Source organism: Salvelinus namaycush, chromosome 1 (assembly GCF_016432855.1).
Source record: "Salvelinus namaycush isolate Seneca chromosome 1, SaNama_1.0, whole genome shotgun sequence".
NCBI lineage: Eukaryota > Metazoa > Chordata > Actinopteri > Salmoniformes > Salmonidae > Salvelinus > Salvelinus namaycush.
Genome location: NC_052307.1, coordinates 1,395,189 through 1,420,050, shown reverse-complemented (window position 1 = coordinate 1,420,050; position 24,862 = coordinate 1,395,189). Strand labels below are relative to the sequence as shown.

The 24,862-nt window shown below is 44.9% G+C and overlaps 1 protein-coding gene across 2 annotated transcripts in view; it reads left to right on the top strand.

Annotated features, from left to right (window-relative positions):
• The window catches only part of LOC120017345 (anthrax toxin receptor 2-like), a 137,305-nt gene that overhangs the window by 36,521 nt on the left and 75,922 nt on the right, over positions 1–24,862 (top strand). For both annotated transcript variants that reach the window (XM_038970875.1, XM_038963754.1), the window contains 2 exons: positions 18,860–18,910; positions 21,876–21,974. In XM_038970875.1, the coding sequence (XP_038826803.1) occupies positions 18,860–18,910; positions 21,876–21,974 (150 nt within the window). The remainder of the gene's footprint in view (positions 1–18,859; positions 18,911–21,875; positions 21,975–24,862) is intronic.

Here is a 24,862-nt window from a genome sequence, read left to right as displayed (position 1 = left end):
GGTTACATGACAGAGTGAACACGAACCCTGAGTTTTCCTGGAGACAGTTCATGAAAAGTTAAGACAATCAAACCCAGAGAGAACATATATGACCATAACTGTACCCCAGCAGCATCTCTCTCTCTCTCTCTCTCTCTCTCTCTCTCTCTCTCTCTCTCTCTCTCTCTCTCTCTCTCTCCCTCCCTCCAAAAGCCCCCCCCCCCCCCCCCCCCCAACCACCACAGACAGGCCAGTCATCAACAGTTGTGCATTGTTCAAGAGCTCAGCTGAGATGAGGTGGTGGGCATTGGCAGGCTGGCAGCTCCATTGTTAAGCTTTTCTTCACCTCCCTGTTTTACCTCATACGCCCTGCCCTGCCTGCTGCCTGCCAGCAAAGCGCCCCCAGAGAAAGAGCCTCAAATAGGAAACGATAAGTAAGAAAGGACCTCAAACAGGAAGTGAACAGGAAGTAGTAACCATAGCAATATATATGTATTCTTTTTTAACTCTGTGGTCGGTACCACATTCCGTATCTGGGAACATCAGAGCCGGTTTAGTGTGGCGTGGTTCTGATGTTTCCAGGAAGCAAAGTTTTCTTCATTGCTTTTTATTTTTTTGTCATATTTTTCTATTCTCCTTCTCGTGTTTCTTTTTTTTGAATATCAAATGTTGACTATGTCATATGTCGTGTTTTCATCCCTTGTCTGAGGAGTTTCAATATGTTCGTATGGAAGCTCATGGATTCTCAATGGTTGATCATCACCATGACAACGCCCCCCCCCCACCCATAACCCAGTTCACATCTGTCTCTCTCTCTCTCTCTCTCTCTCTCTCCACTTAACCATTTAAAGCCCACAATGACCAGACGATAGTTTCAGGACTTGTAGAAGGCCTTGCTGTTAAGAGCGTTGGGCCAGTAACTGAATGGTCACTGGTACGAATCCCCAAATCTGTCGATGTGCCCTTGAGAAAGGCACAACCCTAACTGTTCCTGTAATTGGTTCTGGATAAGAGTCTGTTAAATGACTCACTACTGTAGTGGCTCTGGATAAAATAGTCTGTTAAATGACTCACTACTGTAGTGGCTCTGGATAAAATAGTCTGTTAAATGACTCACTACTGTAGTGGTTCTGGATAAGAGAGTCTGTTAAATGACTCACTACTGTAGTGGCTCTGGATAAAAGAGTCTGTTAAATGACTCACTACTGTAGTGGTTCTGGATAAGAGTCTGTTAAATGACTCACTACTGTAAATGGCTCTGGATAAGAGTCTGTTAAATGACTCACTACTGTAGTGGCTCTGGATAAAAGAGTCGGTTAAATGACTCACTACTGTAGTGGTTCTGGATAAGAGTCTGCTAAATGACTCACTACTGTAGTGGCTCTGGATAAGAGAGTCTGTTAAATGACTCACTACTGTAGTGGCTCTGGATAAGAGTCTGCTAAATGACTCACTACTGTAGTGGCTCTGGATAAGAGTCTGCTAAATGACTCACTACTGTAGTGGCTCTGGATAAGAGAGTCTGTTAAATGACTCACTACTGTAAATGGCTTGAGATAAGAGAGTCTGTTAAATGACTCACTACTGTAGTGGCTCTGGATAAGAGAGTCTGCTAAATGACTCACTACTGTAGTGGTTCTGGATAAGAGTCTGCTAAATGACTCACTACTGTAGTGGCCCTGGATAAAAGAGTCTGTTAAATGACTCACTACTGTAGTGGTTCTGGATAAAAGAGTCTGTTAAATGACTCACTACTGTAGTGGTTCTGGATAAAAGAGTCTGTTAAATGACTCACTACTGTAAATGGCTCTGGATAAAAGAGTCTGTTAAATGACTCACTACTGTAGTGGTTCTGGATAAAAGAGTCTGTTAAATGACTCACTACTGTAGTGGTTCTGGATAAAAGAGTCTGTTAAATGACTCACTACTGTAAATGGCTCTGGATAAAAGAGTCTGTTAAATGACTCACTACTGTAAATGGCTCTGGATAAGAGGCTGCTAAATGACTCACTACTGTAGTGGCTCTGGATAAGAGTCTGTTAAATGACTCACTTCTGTAGTGGCTCTGGATAAGGGAGTCTGATAAATGACTCACTACTGTAGTGGTTCTGGATAAGAGTCTGTTAAATGACTCACTACTGTAGTGGTTCTGGATAAGAGTCTGTTAAATGACTCACTACTGTAGTGGCTCTGGATAAGGGAGTCTGATAAATGACTCACTACTGTAGTGGTTCTGGATAAGAGAGTCTGTTAAATGACTCACTACTGTAGTGGTTCTGGATAAGAGTCTGCTAAATGACTCACTACTGTAGTGGCCCTGGATAAAAGAGTCTGTTAAATGACTCACTACTGTAGTGGTTCTGGATAAAAGAGTCTGTTAAATGACTCACTACTGTAGTGGTTCTGGATAAAAGAGTCTGTTAAATGACTCACTACTGTAGTGGTTCTGGATAAGAGTCTGTTAAATGACTCACTACTGTAAATGGCTCTGGATAAGAGTCTGTTAAATGACTCACTACTGTAGTGGCTCTGGATAAAAGAGTCGGTTAAATGACTCACTACTGTAGTGGTTCTGGATAAGAGTCTGCTAAATGACTCACTACTGTAGTGGCTCTGGATAAGAGAGTCTGCTAAATGACTCACTACTGTAGTGGCTCTGGATAAGAGTCTGCTAAATGACTCACTACTGTAGTGGCTCTGGATAAGAGAGTCTGTTAAATGACTCACTACTGTAAATGGCTCGAGATAAGAGAGTCTGTTAAATGACTCACTACTGTAGTGGCTCTGGATAAGAGAGTCTGCTAAATGACTCACTACTGTAGTGGTTCTGGATAAGAGTCTGCTAAATGACTCACTACTGTAGTGGCCCTGGATAAAAGAGTCTGTTAAATGACTCACTACTGTAGTGGTTCTGGATAAAAGAGTCTGTTAAATGACTAACTACTGTAGTGGTTCTGGATAAAAGAGTCTGTTAAATGACTCACTACTGTAAATGGCTCTGGATAAAAGAGTCTGTTAAATGACTCACTACTGTAGTGGTTCTGGATAAGAGTCTGCTAAATGACTCACTACTGTAGTGGCCCTGGATAAAAGAGTCTGTTAAATGACTCACTACTGTAGTGGTTCTGGATAAAAGAGTCTGTTAAATGACTCAATACTGTAAATGGCTCTGGATAAAAGAGTCTGTTAAATGACTCACTACTGTAGTGGTTCTGGATAAAAGAGTCTGTTAAATGACTCACTACTGTAGTGGTTCTGGATAAAAGAGTCTGTTAAATGACTCACTACTGTAAATGGCTCTGGATAAAAGAGTCTGTTAAATGACTCACTACGGTAAATGGCTCTGGATAAGAGAGTCTGTTAAATGACTCACTACTGTAGTGGCTCTGGATAAGAGAGTCTGCTAAATGACTCACTGCTGTAGTGGCTCTGGATAAGAGGCTGTTAAATGACTCACTACTGTAGTGGCTCTGGATAAGAGTCTGTTAAATGACTCACTTCTGTAGTGGTTCTGAATAAGAGTCTGCTAAATGACTCTCTACTGTAGTGGTTCTGGATAAGAGTCTGCTAAATGACTCACTTCTGTAGTGGCTCTGGATAAGAGTCTGCTAAATGACTCACTTCTGTAGTGGCTCTGGATAAGAGTCTGTTAAATGACTCAATAATGTAGTGGCTCTGGATAAGAGTCTGTTAAATGACTCACTACTGTAGTGGCTCTGGATAAGAGGCTGCTAAATGACTCACTACTGTAGTGGCTCTGGATAAGAGTCTGTTAAATGACTCACTTCTGTAGTGGCTCTGGATAAGAAGGTCTGCTAAATGACTCACTACTGTAGTGGTTCTGGATAAGAGAGTCTGCTAAATGACTCACTACTGTAGTGGTTCTGGATCAGAGAGTCTGCTAAATGACTCACTACTGTAGTGGTTCTGGATAAGAGAGTCTGCTAAATGACTCACTACTGTAGTGGTTCTGGATCAGAGAGTCTGTTAAATGACTCATTACTGTAGTGGCTCTGGTTAAGAGTCTGTTAAATGACTCACTACTGTAGTAGCTCTGGATAAGAGTCTGTTAAATGACTCACTACTGTAGTGGCTCTGGATAAGAGTCTGCTAAATGACTCACTACTGTAGTGGCTCTGGATAAGAGTCTGCTAAATGACTCACTACTGTAGTGGTTCTGGATAAGAGTCTGCTAAATGACTCACTACTGTAGTGGCTCTGGATAGAGTCTGCTAAATGACTAACTACTGTAGTGGTTCTGGATAAAAGAGTCTGTTAAATGACTCACTACTGTAGTGGTTCTGGATAAAAGAGTCTGTTAAATGACTCACTACTGTAAATGGCTCTGGATAAAAGAGTCTGCTAAATGACTAACTACTGTAGTGGTTCTGGATAAAAGAGTCTGTTAAATGACTCACTACTGTAGTGGATCTGGATAAAAGCGTCTGTTCCCCTCTTCGGACATACGTAAATATACCATTATACCATCACCAATATGTAAATATACCATTATACCATCACCAATACGTAAATATACCATTATACCATCACCAATACGTAAATATACGATTATACCATCAACAATATGGAAATATACCATTATGCCATCACCAATACGTAAATACACCATTATTCTATTACCAATACGGAAATATACCATTATGCCATCACCAAAACGGAAATATACCATTATGCCATCACCAATACGGAAATATACCATTATGCCATCACCAATACGGAAATATACCATTATTCCATCACCAATACGGAAATATACCATTATGCCATCACCAAAACGGAAATATACCATTATGCCATCACCAATACGGAAATATACCATTATGCCATCACCAATACGGAAATATACCATTATTCCATCACCAATACGGAAATATACCATTATACCATCACCAATACGGAAATATACCATTATACCATCACCAATACGGAAATATACCATTATGCCATCACCATTACGGAAATATACCATTATGCCTTCACCAATACGGAAATATACCATTATACCATCACCAATACGGAAATATACCATTATACCATCACCAATATGGAAATATACCATTATGCCATCACCAATACGGAAATATACCATTATGCCATCACCAACAGCCTCCAAATAATACATATTACCACCAATAATACTATGCCTCACCTCTGTTTGAGACCCTGACGAGAACACTGGGAGTCCGTCCAGGATGAGATGGAAGCATATTTTGGAAAACCAACAAAGGCATTAGAATGTAAAGCCCCTGCAGCATGTCTGGCCCGGCACTGTGTTTGTCTTGGTACTGAATCTACTGCTGCTCTCCTTCAGGGACCTGGGGACAGAGGGAGAGGAGGAGGAGGAGAGGAGGAGGAGAGGAGGAGGAGGAGGAGAGGAGGAGAGGGCCATGTGTTGGTTGTTAATATTTCAACCCCCAGTCTGCCAGGTTTCAGCAGAATGAGCCCCATACACACTCAGATACACAAATGGGAACACACACACTTATAGCATGTAAACACGCACGCACACACACACACAATCTCTCTCTCCTTCCCACATGGAACCCTGCCAGGCACAAGGTCATAACATGGCCAAGATGTTCAAATGTTCATAGATGACCAGCATGGTCAAATAATAATAATCACAGTAGTTGTCGAGGGTGCAGCAAGTCAGCACCTCAGGAGTAAATGTCAGTTGGCTTTTCATAGCCGATCATTAAGAGTATCTCTACCGCTCCTGCGGTCTCTAGAGAGTTGAAAACAGCAGGTCTGGGACAGGTAGCACGTCCGGTGAACAGGTCAGGGTTCCATAGCCGCAGGCAGAACAGTTGAAACTGGAGCAGCAGCACGGCCAGGTGGACTGGGGACAGCAAGGAGTCATCATGTCAGGTCGTCCTGAGGCACGGTCCTAGGGCTCTGGTCCTCCGAGAGAGAGAAAGAAAGAGAGAAAGAAAGAATTAGAGAGAGCATACTTAAATTCACACAGGACACCGGATAAGACAGGAGAAGTACTCCAGATATAACAAACTGACCCTAGCCCCCGACACATAAACTACTGCAGCATAAATACTGGATGCTGAGACAGGAGGGGTCAGGAGACACTGTGGCCCCATCCGATGAGGTGAGGTGAGATAAGGGAGGTAAAGGCAATAAATAGGCCATGGTGGCGAAGTAAATACAATATAGCAATTAAAACACTGGAATGGTAGATGTGCAGTAGATACGTGTGGAAAGTAGAAATACTGGGGTGCAAAGGAGCAAAATAAATAAATAAATAAATACAATAGGGGAAGAGGGTAGTTGTTTGGGCTATTTATAGATGGGCTATGTACAGGTGCAGTGATCTGTGAGCTGCTCTGACAGCTGGTGCTTAAAGCTAGTGAGGGAGATAAGTGTTTCCAGTTTCAGAGATTTTTGTAGTTCGTTCCAGTCAATGGCAGCAGAGAACTGGAAGGAGAGGCGGCCAAAGGAGGAATTGATTTTGGGGTGACCAGAGAGATATACCTGCTGGAGCGCGTGCTACAGGTGGGTGCTGCTATGGTGACCAGCGAGCTGAGATAAGGGGGGACTTTACCTAGCAGGGTCTTGTAGATGACCTGGAGCCAGTGTGTTTGGCGACGAGTATGAAGCGAGGGCCAGCCAACGAGAGCGTACAGGTCGCAGTGGTGGGTAGTATATGGGGCTTTGGTGACAAAACGGATGGCACTGTGATAGACTGCATCCAATTTGTTGAGTAGGGTGCTGGAGTCTATTTTGTAAATGACATCGCCGAAGTCGAGGATCGGTAAGATGGTCAGTTTTACGAGGGTATGTTTGGCAGCATAAGTGAAGGATGCTTTGTTGCGAAATAGGAAGCCAATTCTATATTTAACTTTGGATTGGAGATGTTTTATGTGAGTCTGGAAGGAGATTTTACAGTCTAACCAGACACCTAGGTATTTGTAGTTGTCCACATATTCTAAGTTAGAACCGTCCAGAGTAGTGATGCTGGACGGGCGGGCGGGCAGGTGCAGGCAGCGATCGGTTGAAGAGCATGCATTTAGTTTTACTTGTATTTAAGAGCAGTTGGAGGCCACGGAAGGAGAGTTGTATGGCATTGAAGCTCGTCTGGAGGGTTGTTAACACAGTGTCCAGAGAAGGGCCAGAATTATACAGAATGGTGTCGTCTGCGTAGAGGTGGATCAGAGACTCACCAGCAGCAAGAGCGACATCATTGATGTATACAGAGAAGAGAGTCGGCCCAAGAATTGAACCCTGTGGCACCCCCATAGAGACTGCCAGAGGCCCGGACAACAGGCCCTCAGATTTGACACACTGAACTCTGTCGGAGAAGTAGTTGGTGAACCAGGCGAGGCATTCATTTGAGAAACCAAGGCTGTTGAGTCTGCTGATGAGGATGTGGTGATTGACACAGAGTCGAAAGCCTTGCCCAGGTCAATGAATACGGCTGCACAGTATTGTTTCTTATTGATGGTTAAGATATCGTTTATGACCTTGAGCGTGGCTGAGGTGCACCCGTGACCAGCTCTGAAACCAGATTGCATAGCGGAGAAGGTACGGTGGGATTCGAAATGGTCGGTAATCTGTTTGTTGACTTGGCTTTCGAAGACCTTAGAAAGGCAGAGTACGATAGATATAGGTATGTAGCAGTTTGGGTCTAGAGTGTCTCCCCCTTTGAAGAGGGGGATGACCGCAGCTGCTTTCCAATCTTTGGGGATCTCAGACGATACGAAAGAGAGGTTGAACAGGCTAGTAACAGGAAGAAATAAAGGGTCCAGATTGTCTAGCCCGGCTGATTTGTAGGGGTCCAGATTTTGCAGCTCTTTCAGAACATCAGCTGACTGGATTTGGGAGAAGGAGAAATGGGGAAGGCCTGGGCAAGTTGCTGTGGGGGGTGCAGTGCTGTTGACCGGGGTAGGGGTAGCCAGGTGGAAAGCATGGCCAGCCGTAGAAAAATGCTTATAGAAATTCTCAATTATAGTGGATTTATCGGTGGTAACAGTGTTTCCTAGCCTCAGTGCAGTGGGCAGCTGGGAGGAGGTGCTCTTATTCTCCATGGACTTTACAATGTCCCAGAACTTTTTTGAGTTTGTGTTGCAGGAAGCAAATTTCTGCTTGAAAAAGCTAGCCTTATTTAAACCTTAAACCTTTATTTATGTTTATAGGAATACAGAACTACACCCCACCCTGATATGAATTACACCCCACCCTGATATGAATTACACCCCACCCTGATATGAATTAAACCCCACCCTGATATGAATTACACCCCACCCTGATATGAATTACACCCCACCCTGATATGAATTACACCCCACCCTGATATGAATTACACCCCACCCTGATATGAATTACACCCCACCCTGATATGAATTACACCTCACCCTGATATGAATTACACCCCACCCTGATATGAATTACACCCCACCCTGATATGAATTACACCCCACCCTGATATGAATTACACCCCACCCTGATATGAATTAAACCCCACCCTGATATGAATTACACCCCACCCTGATATGAATTAAACCCCACCCTGATATGAATTACACCCCACCCTGATATGAATTACACCCCACCCTGATATGAATTACACCCCACCCTGATATGAATTACACCCCACCCTGATATGAATTACACCCCACCCTGATATGAATTACACCCCACCCTGATATGAATTACACCCCACCCTGATATGAATTACACCCCACCCTGATATGAACTACACCCCACCCTGATATGAATTACACCCCACCCTGATATGAATTACACCCCACCCTGATATGAATTACACCCCACCCATTTCATGTCGTTTTAAAGGGAATCTGTGGTTTTAAAGGAAATCTGTGGTTTTAAAGGAAATCTGTGGTTTTAAAGAGAATCTGTTGTTTTAAAGGGAATCTGTGGTTTTAAAGGGAATCTGTGGTTTTAAAGGAAATCTGTGGTTTTAAAGGAAATCTGTGGTTTTAAAGTACTCCGGGAATATATGGGTGGTGTGGTCGTGGGCTTAGAGAGAAACGGAGGACAAGATATATTTCTATATTCGTTTAATTGATTAAGAGAGATATATTATATCTGATGCTGTCAGTCAGACATAAGGGTCTACTGGGTTAGAGAGACATAAGGGTCTACTGGGTTAGAGAGATATAAGGGTCTTCTGGGTTAGAGAGATATAAGGGTCTTCTGGGTTAGAGAGATATAAGGGTCTACTGGGTTAGAGAGACATAAGGGTCTGCTGGGTTAGAGAGATATAAGGGTCTTCTGGGTTAGAGAGATATAAGGGTCTTCTGGGTTAGAGAGATATAAGGGTCTGCTGGGTTAGAGAGATATATTATAACTGATGCTGTCAGTCAGACATAAGGGTCTACTAGGTTAGAGAGATATATTATATCTGATGCTGTCAGTCAGACATAAACGTCTTCTGGGTTAGAGAGATATAAGGGTCTGCTGGGTTAGAGAGATATAAGGGTCTGCTGGGTTAGAGAGACATAAGGGTCTACTGGGTTAGAGAGATATAAGGGTCTACTGGGTTAGAGAGATATAAGGGTCTACTGGGTTAGAGAGACATAAGGGTCTACTGGGTTAGAGAGATATACGGGTCTACTGGGTTAGAGAGATATAAGGGTCTACTGGGTTAGAGAGATATAAGGGTCTTCTGGGTTAGAGAGATATAAGGGTCTACTGGGTTAGAGAGATATAAGGGTCTACTGGGTTAGAGAGATATAAGGGTCTACTGGGTTAGAGAGATATAAGGGTCTACTGGGTTAGAGAGGTATAAGGGTCTACTGGGTTAGAGAGATATAAGGGTCTACTGGGTTAGAGAGATATAAGGGTCTTCTGGGTTAGAGAGATATAAGGGTCTACTGGGTTAGAGAGATATATTATATCTGATGCTGTCACTCAGACATAAGGGTCTACTAGGTTAGAGAGATATAAGGGTCTACTGGGTTAGAGGTTTGAATGAGTTTCTCTCCTGCTATGACCTCAACCTGTCTTTCACCTTTTCTTATCGTGTGGCGTGTCACAGTTCCTGTCCTATAACTTCAACGTGTACACTATTTACAATGTGGAATTATATTCTCTGGTAATCTCCTAATCATTATTACCTTCAGCATTTCCTCTCAAATAGGTTCATTTCTCCCCTAATGAAAGTGCATCATTTTAAATGTCATTATATTCTACCTGCCACAGACACACTATCACGATAATAGGCAGAAGCAGCTTGACTACATGAAGGTTTAAAAAAAAAAAAAGCAGAGTTTTTAAAATGAATGGGATTAGCGTTAGCTACTCTAATTGGACAATTACGGAAAAAATGGGGGCCGTATGGGGATGATGAGTGGCTGTGATTGGTTGGTGGAACCTGGTGTGTGCGTTGCAGTTTTGGGCCTGCTCAGGCTGTACGGCAGATGGTTAAGTATCCAGTGACACACACACACACACATGCACGCATACGCATGCAACACACACACACAAACACACACACACACACACACACACACACACACACACACACACACACACACACACACACACACACACACACACACACACACACACACACACACACACACACAAATACACACACACACACACACACACACACACAAATACACACACACACACACACACACATGCACACGTACGCATGCAACACACACACACAAACACACACACACACACACACAAACACAAACACACACACAAATACACACACACACACACACACACACACACACACACACACACACACACACACACACACACACACACACACACACACACACACACACACACACACACACACACACACACACACACGCATGCAACACACACATTCCAGTGTATAAATAAATATGCGGTGTGTATAAACCGTGTAACTAAAATGTTCTACAGTATAAATATTAGAATGAGCTATGTGGAGTATACAGTACACAGTATAAATACAAAACCCCATAGCAACATGGATAGCATTGCAGGATATTTGCTTCTGGACCAGAGACCAGAGTCTGGAATATAAATAATATACATTGAGTGTCCAAAACATTAAGGATACCTGCTCTTTCCATGACACAGACTGACCAGGTGAATCCAGGTGAAGCTATGATCCCTTATTGATGTCACTTGTTAAATCCACTTCAATCAGTGTAGATGAAGGGGGGGAGACAGGTTAAAGAAGGATTTTTAAGCCTTGAGACAATTGAGACATGGATTGTGTATGTGTGCCATTCAGAGGGTGAATGGGCAAGACACATTATTTAAGTGCCATTGAACGGGGTATGGTAGTAGGTGTCTTTGAACGGGGTATGGTAGTAGGTGTCTTTGAACGGGGTATGGTAGTAGGTGTCTTTGAACGGGGTATGGTAGTAGGTGTCTTTGAACGGGGTATGGTAGTAGGTGTCTTTGAACGGGGTATGGTAGTAGGTGCCTTTGAACGGGGTATGGTAGTAGGTGTCTTTGAACGGGGTATGGTAGTAGGTGTCTTTGAACGGGGTATGGTAGTAGGTGTCTTTGAACGGGGGTACGGTAGTAGGTGCCTTTGAACGGGGTACGGTAGTAGGTGCCTTTGAACGGGGTACGGTAGTAGGTGCCTTTGAGCGGGGGTATGGTAGTAGGTGCCTTTGAACGGGGGTACGGTAGTAGGAGCCTTTGAACGGGGTTTGGTAGTAGGTGCCTTTGAACGGGGTACGGTAGTAGGTGCCTTTGAACGGGGTACGGTAGTAGGTGCCTTTGAACGGGGTTTGGTAGTAGGTGCCAGGCTGCACCGGTTTATGTCAAGAACTGCAACGCTGCTGGGTTTTTCACGCTCAACAGTTTCCCGTGTGTATCAAGAATGGTCCACCACCCAAACAACATACAGCCAACTTGACACAAGCATTGGAGTCAACATGAGCCAGCAACATCTTGTATAGTCCATACATTGACAAATTGAGGCTGTTCTGAAGGCATAACAGGGTGGCGGCTGCAATTCAATGTTAGGAAGGTGTTCCTAATGTTTGGTGTACTCAGTAGCAGCAGCTTAAAAAAGGGGGTCAATGCAAATAGTCCGGGTACCTATTAGCGGTTTAGCGGTCTTATGGCTTGGGGAAGGAGCCTTTTGTACCTAGACTTGGCGCTCCGGTACCGCTTGCCGTCCGGTAGCAGAGAGGCCAGTCTTTGACTAGGGTGGCTGGAGTCTTTGACATTTTTTAGGGCCTTTCTCTGACACCGCCTGGTATACAGGTCCTGGATGGCAGGAAGCTTGGCCCCAGTGATTTACATGGGCCGTACGCACTGCCCTCTGTAGCGCCTTGCGGTCGGATGCCGAACAGTTGTCATATCAAGCAGTGAGGCAACCAGTCAGGATGCTCTCGAAGGTGCAGCTGTAGAACTTATTGAGGATCTGGGGACCCATGCCAAATCTTTTCAGTCTCCTGAGGGGGAATAGGCGTTGTCGTGCCTTCTTCACGTCTGTCTTAGTGTGTTTGGACCATGACAGTGTGTTAGTGATGTGCACATCAAGGAACTTAAAGCTCTCGACCCGCTCCACTACAGCCCCGTCGATGAGAATGGGGGCGTGCTCTGACCTCCTATTCCTGTAGTCCACAATCGTCTCCTTTGTCTGGCTCACATTGAGGGAGAGGTTGTTGTCCTTTCACCACACTGCCAGGTCTCTGACCTCCTCCCTATTGGCTGTCTCATCGTTGTTGGTGATCAGGCCCACCACTGTTGTGTCATCAGCAAACTTAATGATGGTGTTGGAGTCGTGCCTGGCCGTGCAGTCGTGAGTGAACAGGGAGTACAGGAGGGGACTAAGCACGGACCCTTGAGGTGCACCGTGTTGAGGATCAGCGTGGCAGAGGTGTTGTTGCCTACTCTTACCACCTGGGGGCGGCCCGTCAGGAAGTCCAGGATCTAGTTTCAGAGAGAGGTGTTTAGTCCCAGGGTCCTTAGCTTAGTGATGAGCTTTGAGGTCACTATTCTCACATAGGTGTTCCTTTTTAACCTCATAGTCACTGTATCATTTCAAATTCAAAGTGCTGGAATACAGAGCCCCCCAAAAAATACAAGATAAATCACTGCCTCAATACTTTTGGAGCTCACTGTATGTTCAGGAAATCAGGTTCGCATAATGCTTTATTTATCCCACAATATGTCCAGGAAGTCTGCTGCATAATTACTTAATACAATGAGATAATCCACCAGCTTACAGTCGGCCTACAATGATATTATATGAATCATGCTACAAGGCAGAGAGAGCAGAGCCCACCAGTAGACAGACGGACGGACGGACAGACAGACATTATTACCTGATTTATACTGCAGCAATTTACGAGTCAAATAGCATTTAATTAACCTTAATTTATTATTTTCACATTATTATTGTGACAGCAGTACATTAACAGCAGTGGTACATTATACTGGTGTCAGAGTAGTTGGCAGTTAAACATGTTCACCCTGCTACCCAGGCACTGGGGCAGGTTACTACCAGTGTTACAAGGTACTACCAATGTTACAGGTTACTACCAGTGTTACAGGTTACTACCAGTGTTACAGGGTACTACCAGTGTTACAGGTTACTACCAGTGCCTGCTACTACCAGTGTTACAGGTTACTACCAGTGCCTGCTACTACCAGTGTTACAGGTTACTACCAGTGCCTGCTACTACCAGTGTTACAGGTTACTACCAGTGCCTGCTACTACCAGTGTTACAGGTTACTACCAGTGCCTGCTACTACCAGTGTTACAGGTTACTACCAGTGCCTGCTACTACCAGTGTTACAGGTTACTACCAGTGCCTGCTACTACCAGTGTTACAGGTTACTACCAGTGCCTGCTACTACCAGTGTTACATGTTACTACCAGTGCCTGCTACTACCAGTGTTACAGGTTACTACCAGTGCCTGCTACTACCAGTGTTACAGGTTACTACCAGTGCCTGCTACTACCAGTGTTACAGGTTACTACCAGTGCCTGCTACTACCAGTGTTACAGGTTACTACCAGTGCCTGCTACTACCAGTGTTACAGGTTACTACCAGTGCCTGCTACTACCAGTGTTACATGTTACTACCAGTGCCTGCTACTACCAGTGTTACAGGTTACTACCAGTGTTACAGGTTACTACCAGTGTTACAGGTTACTACCAGTGTTACAGGTTACTACCAGTGTTACAGGTTACTACCAGTGTTACAGGTTACTACTACCTGTACCCAGGCACTGGGGCAGGTTGTAGTAGTCATAGAGTTGTAGAGGTGCTGAGCTTTTCATACCAGTATTATACTTTGACTCTTTAAATCAATTCACTGAACCAGTATTATACTTTGACTCTTTAAATCAAGACTCTGAACCAGTAATATACTTTTACTCTTTAAATCAATTCACTGAACCAGTATTATACTTTGACTCTTTAACTCAAGACTCTGAACCAGTAATATACTTTTACTCTTTAAATCAATTCACTGAACCAGTATTATACTTTGACTCTTTAACTCAAGACTCTGAACCAGTAATATACTTTTACTCTTTAAATCAATTCACTGAACTGTGGTTGGAGCCTAAAGAAAGGAATGGAGGGTGGATGTCCACACTCATCATCAAAATACTGTCTCAGGGTAGAAGTGCTCTTAAGTGATTGAGGATCTGGTCCTTCCTGTCCATATATTTCTGAAAGCCTAAAACTGATCCTAGATCAGCCCTTCCTACTCTCAGAATATGTCAGTACGGTACCGAATCTCACCTCTTTCACCGGGTTTGTTTTTTTGTTTGTCCTGTCTTTCTTACATATCAATGTGAGTGCTGCTCTAAGCCAGTATCTTATCTGAAGTGACTAAATGTGCTCTACGGACTGACACCTGCCACGCGTCCCTGTCCAGGGGAATGCTTTGTATGCAGATATAAAACACGTGAAGGCATCTTATCTTTGAGTGGAATCACATTGTGGACAACCTGCTAGTCAAGTCAGTAGCCATGTCACAACCACTGGCACAGACAGGACAGGCCTGCTAGGCACATCACTCTGGGATGAGAGAGATGTGTGTTTGTGTGTGTGTGTGTGTGTGTGTGTGTGTGTGTGTGTGTGTGTGTGTGTGTGTGTGTGTGTGTGTGTGTGTGTGTGTGTGTGTGTGTGTGTGTGTGTGTGTGTGTGTGTGTGTGTGTGTGTGTGTGTTTAGTGACCTGAGCAGGCACTCATCTTCCAGTCAGTCTAGCCTGGATCAGACCCCAAGCTCTAGTCTGGATCAGACCCCAAGCTCTAGTCTGGAGCTCTCCCATCCTCTCCCCTCTTCTCCTTTCCCCACTTTTCTTCTCCTCTCCTCTCCCCTCTTCTCCTCTCCTCTCCCCTTTCCTCCTCTCCCCTATTCTCTTCTCCCCTCTTCTTCTCTCTCCTCCTCTCCCCTTGTCTCCTCTCCTCACCTTTCCCCTCCTCTCCTCCCCTCACCTCTCCCCTCCTCTCCTCACCTTTCCCCTCCTCTCCTCCCCTCACCTCTCCCCTCCTCTCCTCACCTTTCCCCTCCTCTCCTCACCTCTCCTCTCCCCTCCTCTCCCCTCCTCTCCTCTCCTCACCTCTCCCCTCCTCTCCCCTCCTCTCCTCTCCTCACCTCTCCCCTCCTCTCCTCACCTTTCCCCTCCTCTCCTCCCCTCACCTCTCCCCTCCTCTCCTCACCTTTCCCCTCCTCTCCTCACCTCTCCTCTCCCCTCCTCTCCTCTCCCCTCCTCTCCTCACCTTTCCCCTCCTCTCCTCCCCTCACCTCTCCCCTCCTCTCCTCACCTTTCCCCTCCTCTCCTCACCTCTCCTCTCCCCTCCTCTCCTCTCCTCACCTCTCCCCTCCTCTCCCCTCCTCTCCTCTCCTCTCCCCTCCTCTCCTCACCTTTCCCCTCCTCTCCTCACCTCTCCTCTCCCCACCTCTCCCCTCCTCTCCCCTCCTCACCTCTCCCCTCCTCTCCTCACCCCAACTGTCCCCTATTCTCCTCTCCCCTCTTCTCCTCTCCTCTCCCCTCTTCTCCTGTCCCTTTTTCTCTTCTCCCCTCCTCTCCCCTATTCTCCTCTCCCCTCTTCTCCCAACCTTCTCCTCCTTTCCTCATCTCCTCTCCCCTCTTCTCTTCTCTCCTCTTCTCTCCTCTCCCCTCCTCTCCCCTCTTCTCATCTTCCCTGCTTTCCTCCCCTCTTCTCCTCTCATCCTTTCCTACTCTCCCCTCCTCTCCTATCCCCTCTTCACATCTCCTTCCTTTCTTATCCTCTCCCCTCCTCTTCTGTTCTCTCCCCTCCTTCCTGTTCTCTCCCCTCCTCTCCTGTTCTCTCCCCTCTTCTATTTTCTCATCTCCTTTCCCCTCTTCTCCCCTACACTCTCCTCCTCTCCTCTCCTCTCCTCTCCTCTCCTCTCCTCTCCTCTCCTCTCCTCTCCTCTCCTCTCCTCTCCTCTCCTCTCCTCTCCTCTCCTCTCCTCTCCTCTGCTACTCTCCCCTCTTCTCTCCTCCGTTCCTCTCTTCTCCTCTTCCCTCCTTTCTTCTCCTCTCCCCTCACCTCTTCTCCTCTCTCATCTTCTTCTCTCTTCTCCTCTCTTCCTTTCCTCCGCTCATCTCCCCTCCTCTCCTGTTCTCTCCCCTCCTCTTCTTTCCCCTTCTTCTCCCCTCTTCTCCTCAACACACTTCTCATATCCTCTCCTCCTTTCCTCCTCTCATCTCCTCTCCCCTCTTCTCCTCTCCTCCTTTCCTCCTCTCCTCTCATCTCTTCTCCTCTCTGCATCTCATTGATGTTAATTATCTCCTCAGAACTCTGATTGGGGGATTGCTGCTTGGGACCACTGGACCCCATCTAATTAATTACTAGCCTAAGACTCTCCCCTGTCTGTCACTAGTTGTTTTGGAGTGTCTCTTTATTGTGTTATTTTACACCAGGGGGCCCTTTGTTGGTTCTCAGGCACGATCTTGTAATCAGTAGACCACAGAGAGTTGAGCTGCCAGTAGAGCCCTATCCATACCCGAGATGTTTAGGCCCCACCTTATCTATACCCTCAACGTTCAGGCCCCACCCTATCCAGGCCCTCAACATTCAGGCCCCACCCTATCCATACCCGAGACGTTCAGGCCCCACCCTATCCATACCCGAGACGTTCAGGCCCCACCCTATCTATACCCGAGACGTTCAGGCCCCACCCTATCCATACCCTCAATGTTCAGGCCCCACCCTATCCAGGCCCGCAACGTTCAGGCCCCACCCTATCCATACCCGAGACGTTCAGGCCCCACCCTATCCATACCCGAGACGTTCAGTCCCCACCCTATCCATACCCGTGACGCTCAGGCCCCACCCTATCCATACCCGAGACGTTCAGGCCCCACCCTATCCATACCCGAGACGTTCAGGCTCCACCCTATCCAGGCCCGCAACGTTCAGGCCCCACCCTATACATACCTGAGACGTTCAGGCCCCACCCTATCCATACCTGAGACGTTCAGGCCCCACCCTATCCATACCCGAGACGTTCAGGCCCCACCCTATCCATACCCGTGACGCTCAGGCCCCACCCTATCCATCCCCGAGACGTTCAGGCCCCACCCTATCCAGGCCCGCAACGTTCAGGCCCCACCCTATCCATACCTGTGACGTTCAGGCCCCACCCTATCCATACCCTCAACGTTCAGGCTCCACCCTATCCATACCAGTGACGTTCAGGCCCCATCCTATCCATACCCGAGACGTTCAGGCCCCACCCTATCCATACCTGTGACGTTCAGGCCCCATCCTATCCATACCAGTGACGTTCAGGCCCCACCCTATCCATACCCTCAACGTTCAGGCCTCACCCTATCCATACCAGTGACGTTCAGGCCCCATCCTATCCATACCCGTGACGTTCAGGCCCCACCCTATCCATACCAGTGACGTTCAGGCCCCATCCTATCCATACCCGTGACGTTCAGGCCCCATCCTATCCATACCAGTGACGTTCAGGCCCCACCCTATCCATACCAGTGACGTTCAGGCCCCACCCTATCCATACCAGTGACGTTCAGGCCCCATCCTATCCATACCAGTGACGTTCAGGCCCCACCCTATCCATACCAGTGACGTTCAGGCCCCACCCTATCCATACCCTCAACGTTCAGGCCCCACCCTATCCATACCCTCAACGTTCAGGCCCCACCCTATCCATACCAGTGACGTTCAGGCCCCACCCTATCCATACCCTCAACGTTCAGGCCCCACCCTATCCATACCCTCAAAGTTCAGGCCCCACCCTATCCATACCCTCAACGTTCAGGCCCCACCCTATCCATACCCTCAACGTTCAGGCCCCACCCTATCCATACCCTCAACGTTCAGGCCCCACCCTATCCATACCCTCAACGTTCAGGCCCCACCCTATCCAGGCCCGCAACGTTCAGGCCCCACCCTATCCATACCCTCAACGTTCAGGCCCCACCCTATCCATACCTGAGACGTTCAGGCCCCACCCTATCCATACCTGAGACGTTCAGGCCCCACCCTATCCATACCCTCAACGTTCAGGCCCCACCCTATCCATACCAGTGACGTTCAGGCCCCATCCTATCCATACCCGAGACGTTCAGGCCCCACCCTATCCATACCTGAGACGTTCAGGCCCCACCCTATCCATACCTGAGACGTTCAGGCCCCACCCTATCCATACCCTCAACGTTCAGGCCCCACCCTATCCATACCTGTGACGTTCAGGCCCCATCCTATAAACTATGACACAGAAAAAGCTGAGACACACACACAGCGCAGGTACATTGCTGACAGAGACAGTGTCACCTGCCATGCATCATCTCACCTCTGTCAGCCCTTTGTTTGTCCTGTCTGTTTTGTCTGTCTGTCTGTCTGTGACTGACACACTTTCCTGACATGTTTGTTGTTTTGTTCTTTGTGTTTCAGGTCATTAAACCCCCGCCTCCTCCCCCTGCTCCATTGCGGCCTCCACCACCTGTGAGTACAGCACGCACACACACACACACATACACGCACACACACACACACACACACACACACACACACACACACACACACACACACACACACACACACACACACACACACACACACACACACACACACACACACACACACACACACACGTGTCCGTGTCAGGTCCTCAGATAGGGACTCAGTGGAACAAGGCAGCCAGGGCTCGCATTTCATGTTGCTCATAACCTAGTATTACATCATTACATCATTACAACACTACAACATAACATTACAACATTACATCATTACAACATTACATCATTACATCATTACAACATTACAACATTACATCATTACATCATTACAACATTACATCATTACATCATTACAACATTACATCATTACAACATTACATCATTACATCATTACATCATTACAACATTACATCATTACATCATTACAACATTACAACATTACATCATTACAACATTACATCATTACATCATTACAACATTACATCATTACATCATTACAACATTACAACATTACATCATTGCAACATTACATCATTACAACATTACATCATTACAACATTACATCATTACAACATTACATCATTACATCATTACAACATTACAACATTACAACATTACATCATTACAACATTACATCATTACATCATTACAACATTACAACATTACAACATTACATCATTACAACATTACATCATTACAACATTACAACATTACATCATTACACCATTACAACATTACAACATTACATCATTACAACATTACAACATTACAACATAACATTACATCATTACAACATAACATTACACCATTACATCATTACATCATTACAACATTACAACATTACAACATTACATCATTACAACATTACATCATTACAACATTACATCATTACACCATTACATCATTATAACATAACATTACATCATTACAACATTACATCATTACAACATTACATCATTACAACATTACATCATTACATCATTACAACATTACATCATTACAACATTACAACATTACAACATTACATCATTACATCATTACAACATTACAACATTACATCATTACATCATTACAGCATTACAACATAACATCATTACAACATTACATCATTACAACATTACAACATTACATCATTACAACATTACATCATTACAACATTACATCATTACACCATTACATCATTATAACATAACATTACCACATTACAACATTACATCATTACATCATTACAACATTACATCATTACAACATTACATCGTTACACCATTACATCATTACATCATTACAACATTACATCATTACAACATTACAACATAACATTACATCATTACATCATTACAACATTACATCATTACAACATTACATCATTACATCATTACAACATTACATCATTACAACATTACAACATTACAACATTACAACATTACATCATTACATCATTACACCATTACATCATTACAACATTACATCATTACAACATTACAACATTACATCATTACATCATTACAACATTACATCATTACAACATTACAACATTACAACATTACATCATTACAACATTACAACATTACATCATTACAACATTACAACATTACATCATTACAACATTACAACATTACATCATTACAACATTACAACATTACATCATTACATCATTACAACATTACAACATTACATCATGACATCATTACAACATTACATCATTACAACATTACAACATTACATCATTACAACATTACAACATTACATCATTACAACATTACAACATTACATCATTACAACATTACAACATTACATCATTACAACATTACAACATTACATCATTACATCATTACATCATTACAACATTACATCATTACAACATTACAACATTACATCATTACATCATTACAACATTACAACATTACATCATTACAACATTACATCATTACATCATTACATCATTACACCATTACATCGTTACACCATTACATCATTACATCATTACAACATTACAACATTACATCATTACAACATTACATCATTACACCATTACAACATTACATCATTACAACATAACATTACATCATTACACCATTACAACATTACATCATTACAACATAACATTACATCATTACACCATTACAACATTACATCATTACAACATAACATTACATCATTACACCATTACAACATTACATCATGACATCATTACATCATTACAACATTACATCATTACACCATTACAACATTACATCATTACACCATTACAACATTACATCATTACAACATTACAACATTACATCATGACATCATTACAACATTACAACATTACATCATTACACCATTACAACATTACATCATTACACCATTACAACATTACATCATTACAACATTACATCATTACAACATTACATCATTACAACATTACAACATAACATTACATCATTACAACATTACAACATTACATCATTACAACATTACAACATTACATCATTACAACATTACATCATTACATCATTACATCATTACAACATAACATTACATCAGTACAACATTACATCATTACATCATTACAACATTACATCATTACAACATTACAACATAACATTACATCATTACAACATTACATCATTACAACATTACAACATTACAACATAACATTACAACATTACAACATTACATCATTACAACATTACAACATTACATCATTACATCATTACATCATTACAACATAACATTACATCATTACAACATTACAACATTACATCATTACAACATAACATTACATCATTACAACATTACATCATTACAACATTACATCATTACATCATTACATCATTACAACATAACATTACATCATTACAACATTACAACATTACATCATTGTATCATCCAGCTGTTTCCATTTGTAATTCTGGGTGTATTTGTGGGCGGTACATACATTCCTGACCTGTTTGTTATCCCTTTAGGAGCCAGAGGAGGATGACCATCTGCCCAAGAAGAAGTGGGCGACTGTGGACGCCTCGTACTACGGAGGGAGAGGAGCAGGGGGGATCAAACGCATGGAGGTTTGACTATACACTACAGTCGTTGTTCTGTGTGGTTTGTACTGTGTGGCTCAGTTGATAAAGCACGGTGCTTGCAAAGTCAAGAGTCATGGGTTCGATTCCTGCTGCGGCCACCCATATGTAAATTGTATACACGCGTGACGTTAAAGTCTCTTTGGATTAAAACATCACCAGTATATTCAAAACATTATGAACACCTCTCTCCATGATATAGACTGACCAGGTGAATCCAGGTGAAGCTATGATCCCTTATTGATGTCACTTGTTAAATCCACTTCAATCAGTGTAGATGAAGGGGAGGAGACAGGAGGATTTTTAATCCTTGAGACAATTGAGACATGGATTGTGTATGTGTGCCATTCAGAGAGTGAATGGGCAAGACATAATATTTAAGTACCTTTGAACGGGGGTATGGTAGTAGGTGCCTTTGAACGGGGTTTGGTAGTAGGTGCCTTTGAACGGGGGTATGGTAGTAGGTGCCTTTGAACGGGGGTATGGTAGTAGGTACCTTTGAACGGGGGTATGGTAGTAGGTGCCTTTGAACGGGGGTATGGTAGTAGGTACCTTTGAACGGGGGTTTGGTAGTAGGTACCTTTGAACGGGGGTTTGGTAGTAGGTACCTTTGAACGGGGGTTTGGTAGTAGGTACCTTTGAACGGGGGTATGGTAGTAGGTGCCTTTGAACGGGGGTTTGGTAGTAGGTGCCTTTGAACGGGGTTTGGTAGTAGGTGCCTTTGAACGGGGGTATGGTAGTAGGTGCCTTTGAACGGGGGTATGGTAGTAGGTACCTTTGAACGGGGGTATGGTAGTAGGTGCCTTTGAACGGGGGTATGGTAGTAGGTACCTTTGAACGGGGGTTTGGTAGTAGGTACCTTTGAACGGGGGTTTGGTAGTAGGTACCTTTGAACGGGGGTTTGGTAGTAGGTACCTTTGAACGGGGGTATGGTAGTAGGTGCCTTTGAACGGGGGTATGGTAGTAGGTGCCTTTGAACGGGGGTATGGTAGTAGGTGCCTTTGAACGGGGGTATGGTAGTAGGTGCCTTTGAACGGGGGTATGGTAGTAGGTGCCTTTGAACGGGGGTATGGTAGTAGGTGCCTTTGAACGGGGGTATGGTAGTAGGTGCCTTTGAACGGGGGTATGCTAGTAGGTGCCTTTGAACGGGGGTATGGTAGTAGGTGCCTTTGAACGGGGGTATGGTAGTAGGTGCCTTTGAACGGGGGTATGGTAGTAGGTGCCTTTGAACGGGGGTATGGTAGTAGGTGCCTTTGAACGGGGGTATGGTAGTAGGTGCCTTTGAACGGGGGTATGGTAGTAGGTGCCTTTGAACGGGGGTATGGTAGTAGGTGCCTTTGAACGGGGTATGGTAGTAGGTGCCTTTGAACGGGGTACGGTAGTAGGTGCCTTTGAACGGGGTATGGTAGTAGGTGTCTTTGAACGGGGTACGGTAGTAGGTGTCTTTGAACAGGGTACGGTAGTAGGTGTCTTTGAACGGGGTACGGTAGTAGGTGTCTTTGAACGGGGTACGGTAGTAGGTGTCTTTGAACGGGGTACGGTAGTAGGTGTCTTTGAACGGGGTATGGTAGTAGGTGTCTTTGAACGGGGTACGGTAGTAGGTGTCTTTGAACGGGGGTATGGTAGTAGGTGCCTTTGAACGGGGTATGGTAGTAGGTGTCTTTGAACGGGGTACGGTAGTAGGTGTCTTTGAACGGGGGTATGGTAGTAGGTGCCTTTGAACGGGGGTATGGTAGTAGGTGCCTTTGAACGGGGGTATGGTAGTAGGTGCCTTTGAACGGGGGTATGGTAGTAGGTGCCTTTGAACGGGGGTTTGGTAGTAGGTGCCTTTGAACGGGGTATGGTAGTAGGTGCCTTTGAACGGGGGTATGGTAGTAGGTGCCTTTGAACGGGGGTATGGTAGTAGGTGCCTTTGAACGGGGGTATGGTAGTAGGTGCCTTTGAACGGGGGTATGGTAGTAGGTGCCTTTGAACGGGGGTATGGTAGTAGGTGCCTTTGAACGGGGTTTGGTAGTAGGTGCCTTTGAACGGGGTTTGGTAGTAGGTGCCTTTGAACGGGGTTCGGTAGTAGGTGCCTTTGAACGGGGTTCGGTAGTAGGTGCCTTTGAACGGGGTACGGTAGTAGGTGCCTTTGAACGGGGTATGGTAGTAGGTGCCTTTGAACGGGGGTATGGTAGTAGGTGCCTTTGAACGGGGGTATGGTAGTAGGTGCCTTTGAACGGGGGTTTGGTAGTAGGTGCCTTTGAACGGGGGTATGGTAGTAGGTGCCTTTGAACGGGGTATGGTAGTAGGTGCCTTTGAACGGGGTATGGTAGTAGGTGCCTTTGAACGGGGTATGGTAGTAGGTGCCTTTGAACGGGGGTATGGTAGTAGGTGCCTTTGAACGGGGGTATGGTAGTAGGTGCCTTTGAACGGGGTATGGTAGTAGGTGCCAGGCTGCACCGGTTTGTGTCAAGAACTGCAACGCTGCCGGGTTTTTCACGCTCAACAGTTTCCCGTGTGTATCAAGAATGGTCCACCACCCAAAGGACATCCAGCCAATTTGACACAACTGTGGGAAGCATTGGAGTCAACATGGACCAGCATCCCTGTGTAACGAGGGCAAAAGGGGTTCTGAGGGCAAAAGGGGGTGCAACTCAATATTAGGAAGGTGTTCTTAATGTTTTGTAAACTCAGTGTATATTATCTCAAACATCATGGGGCTGGTTTACTCACACAGCCTGGATCTCCAGTCATCTGGTACCTAGCGGTGTGCCCAGAACAGAACAGACTAGCCAGCCGCCAGATGAGAACAAACTCAAAGTCCACACTATACTCTAGCCTTGCCCGGCCGGCCTGTGACTCCAGGAAGATGTAAAGTAAAGTGAGTCTTCTTA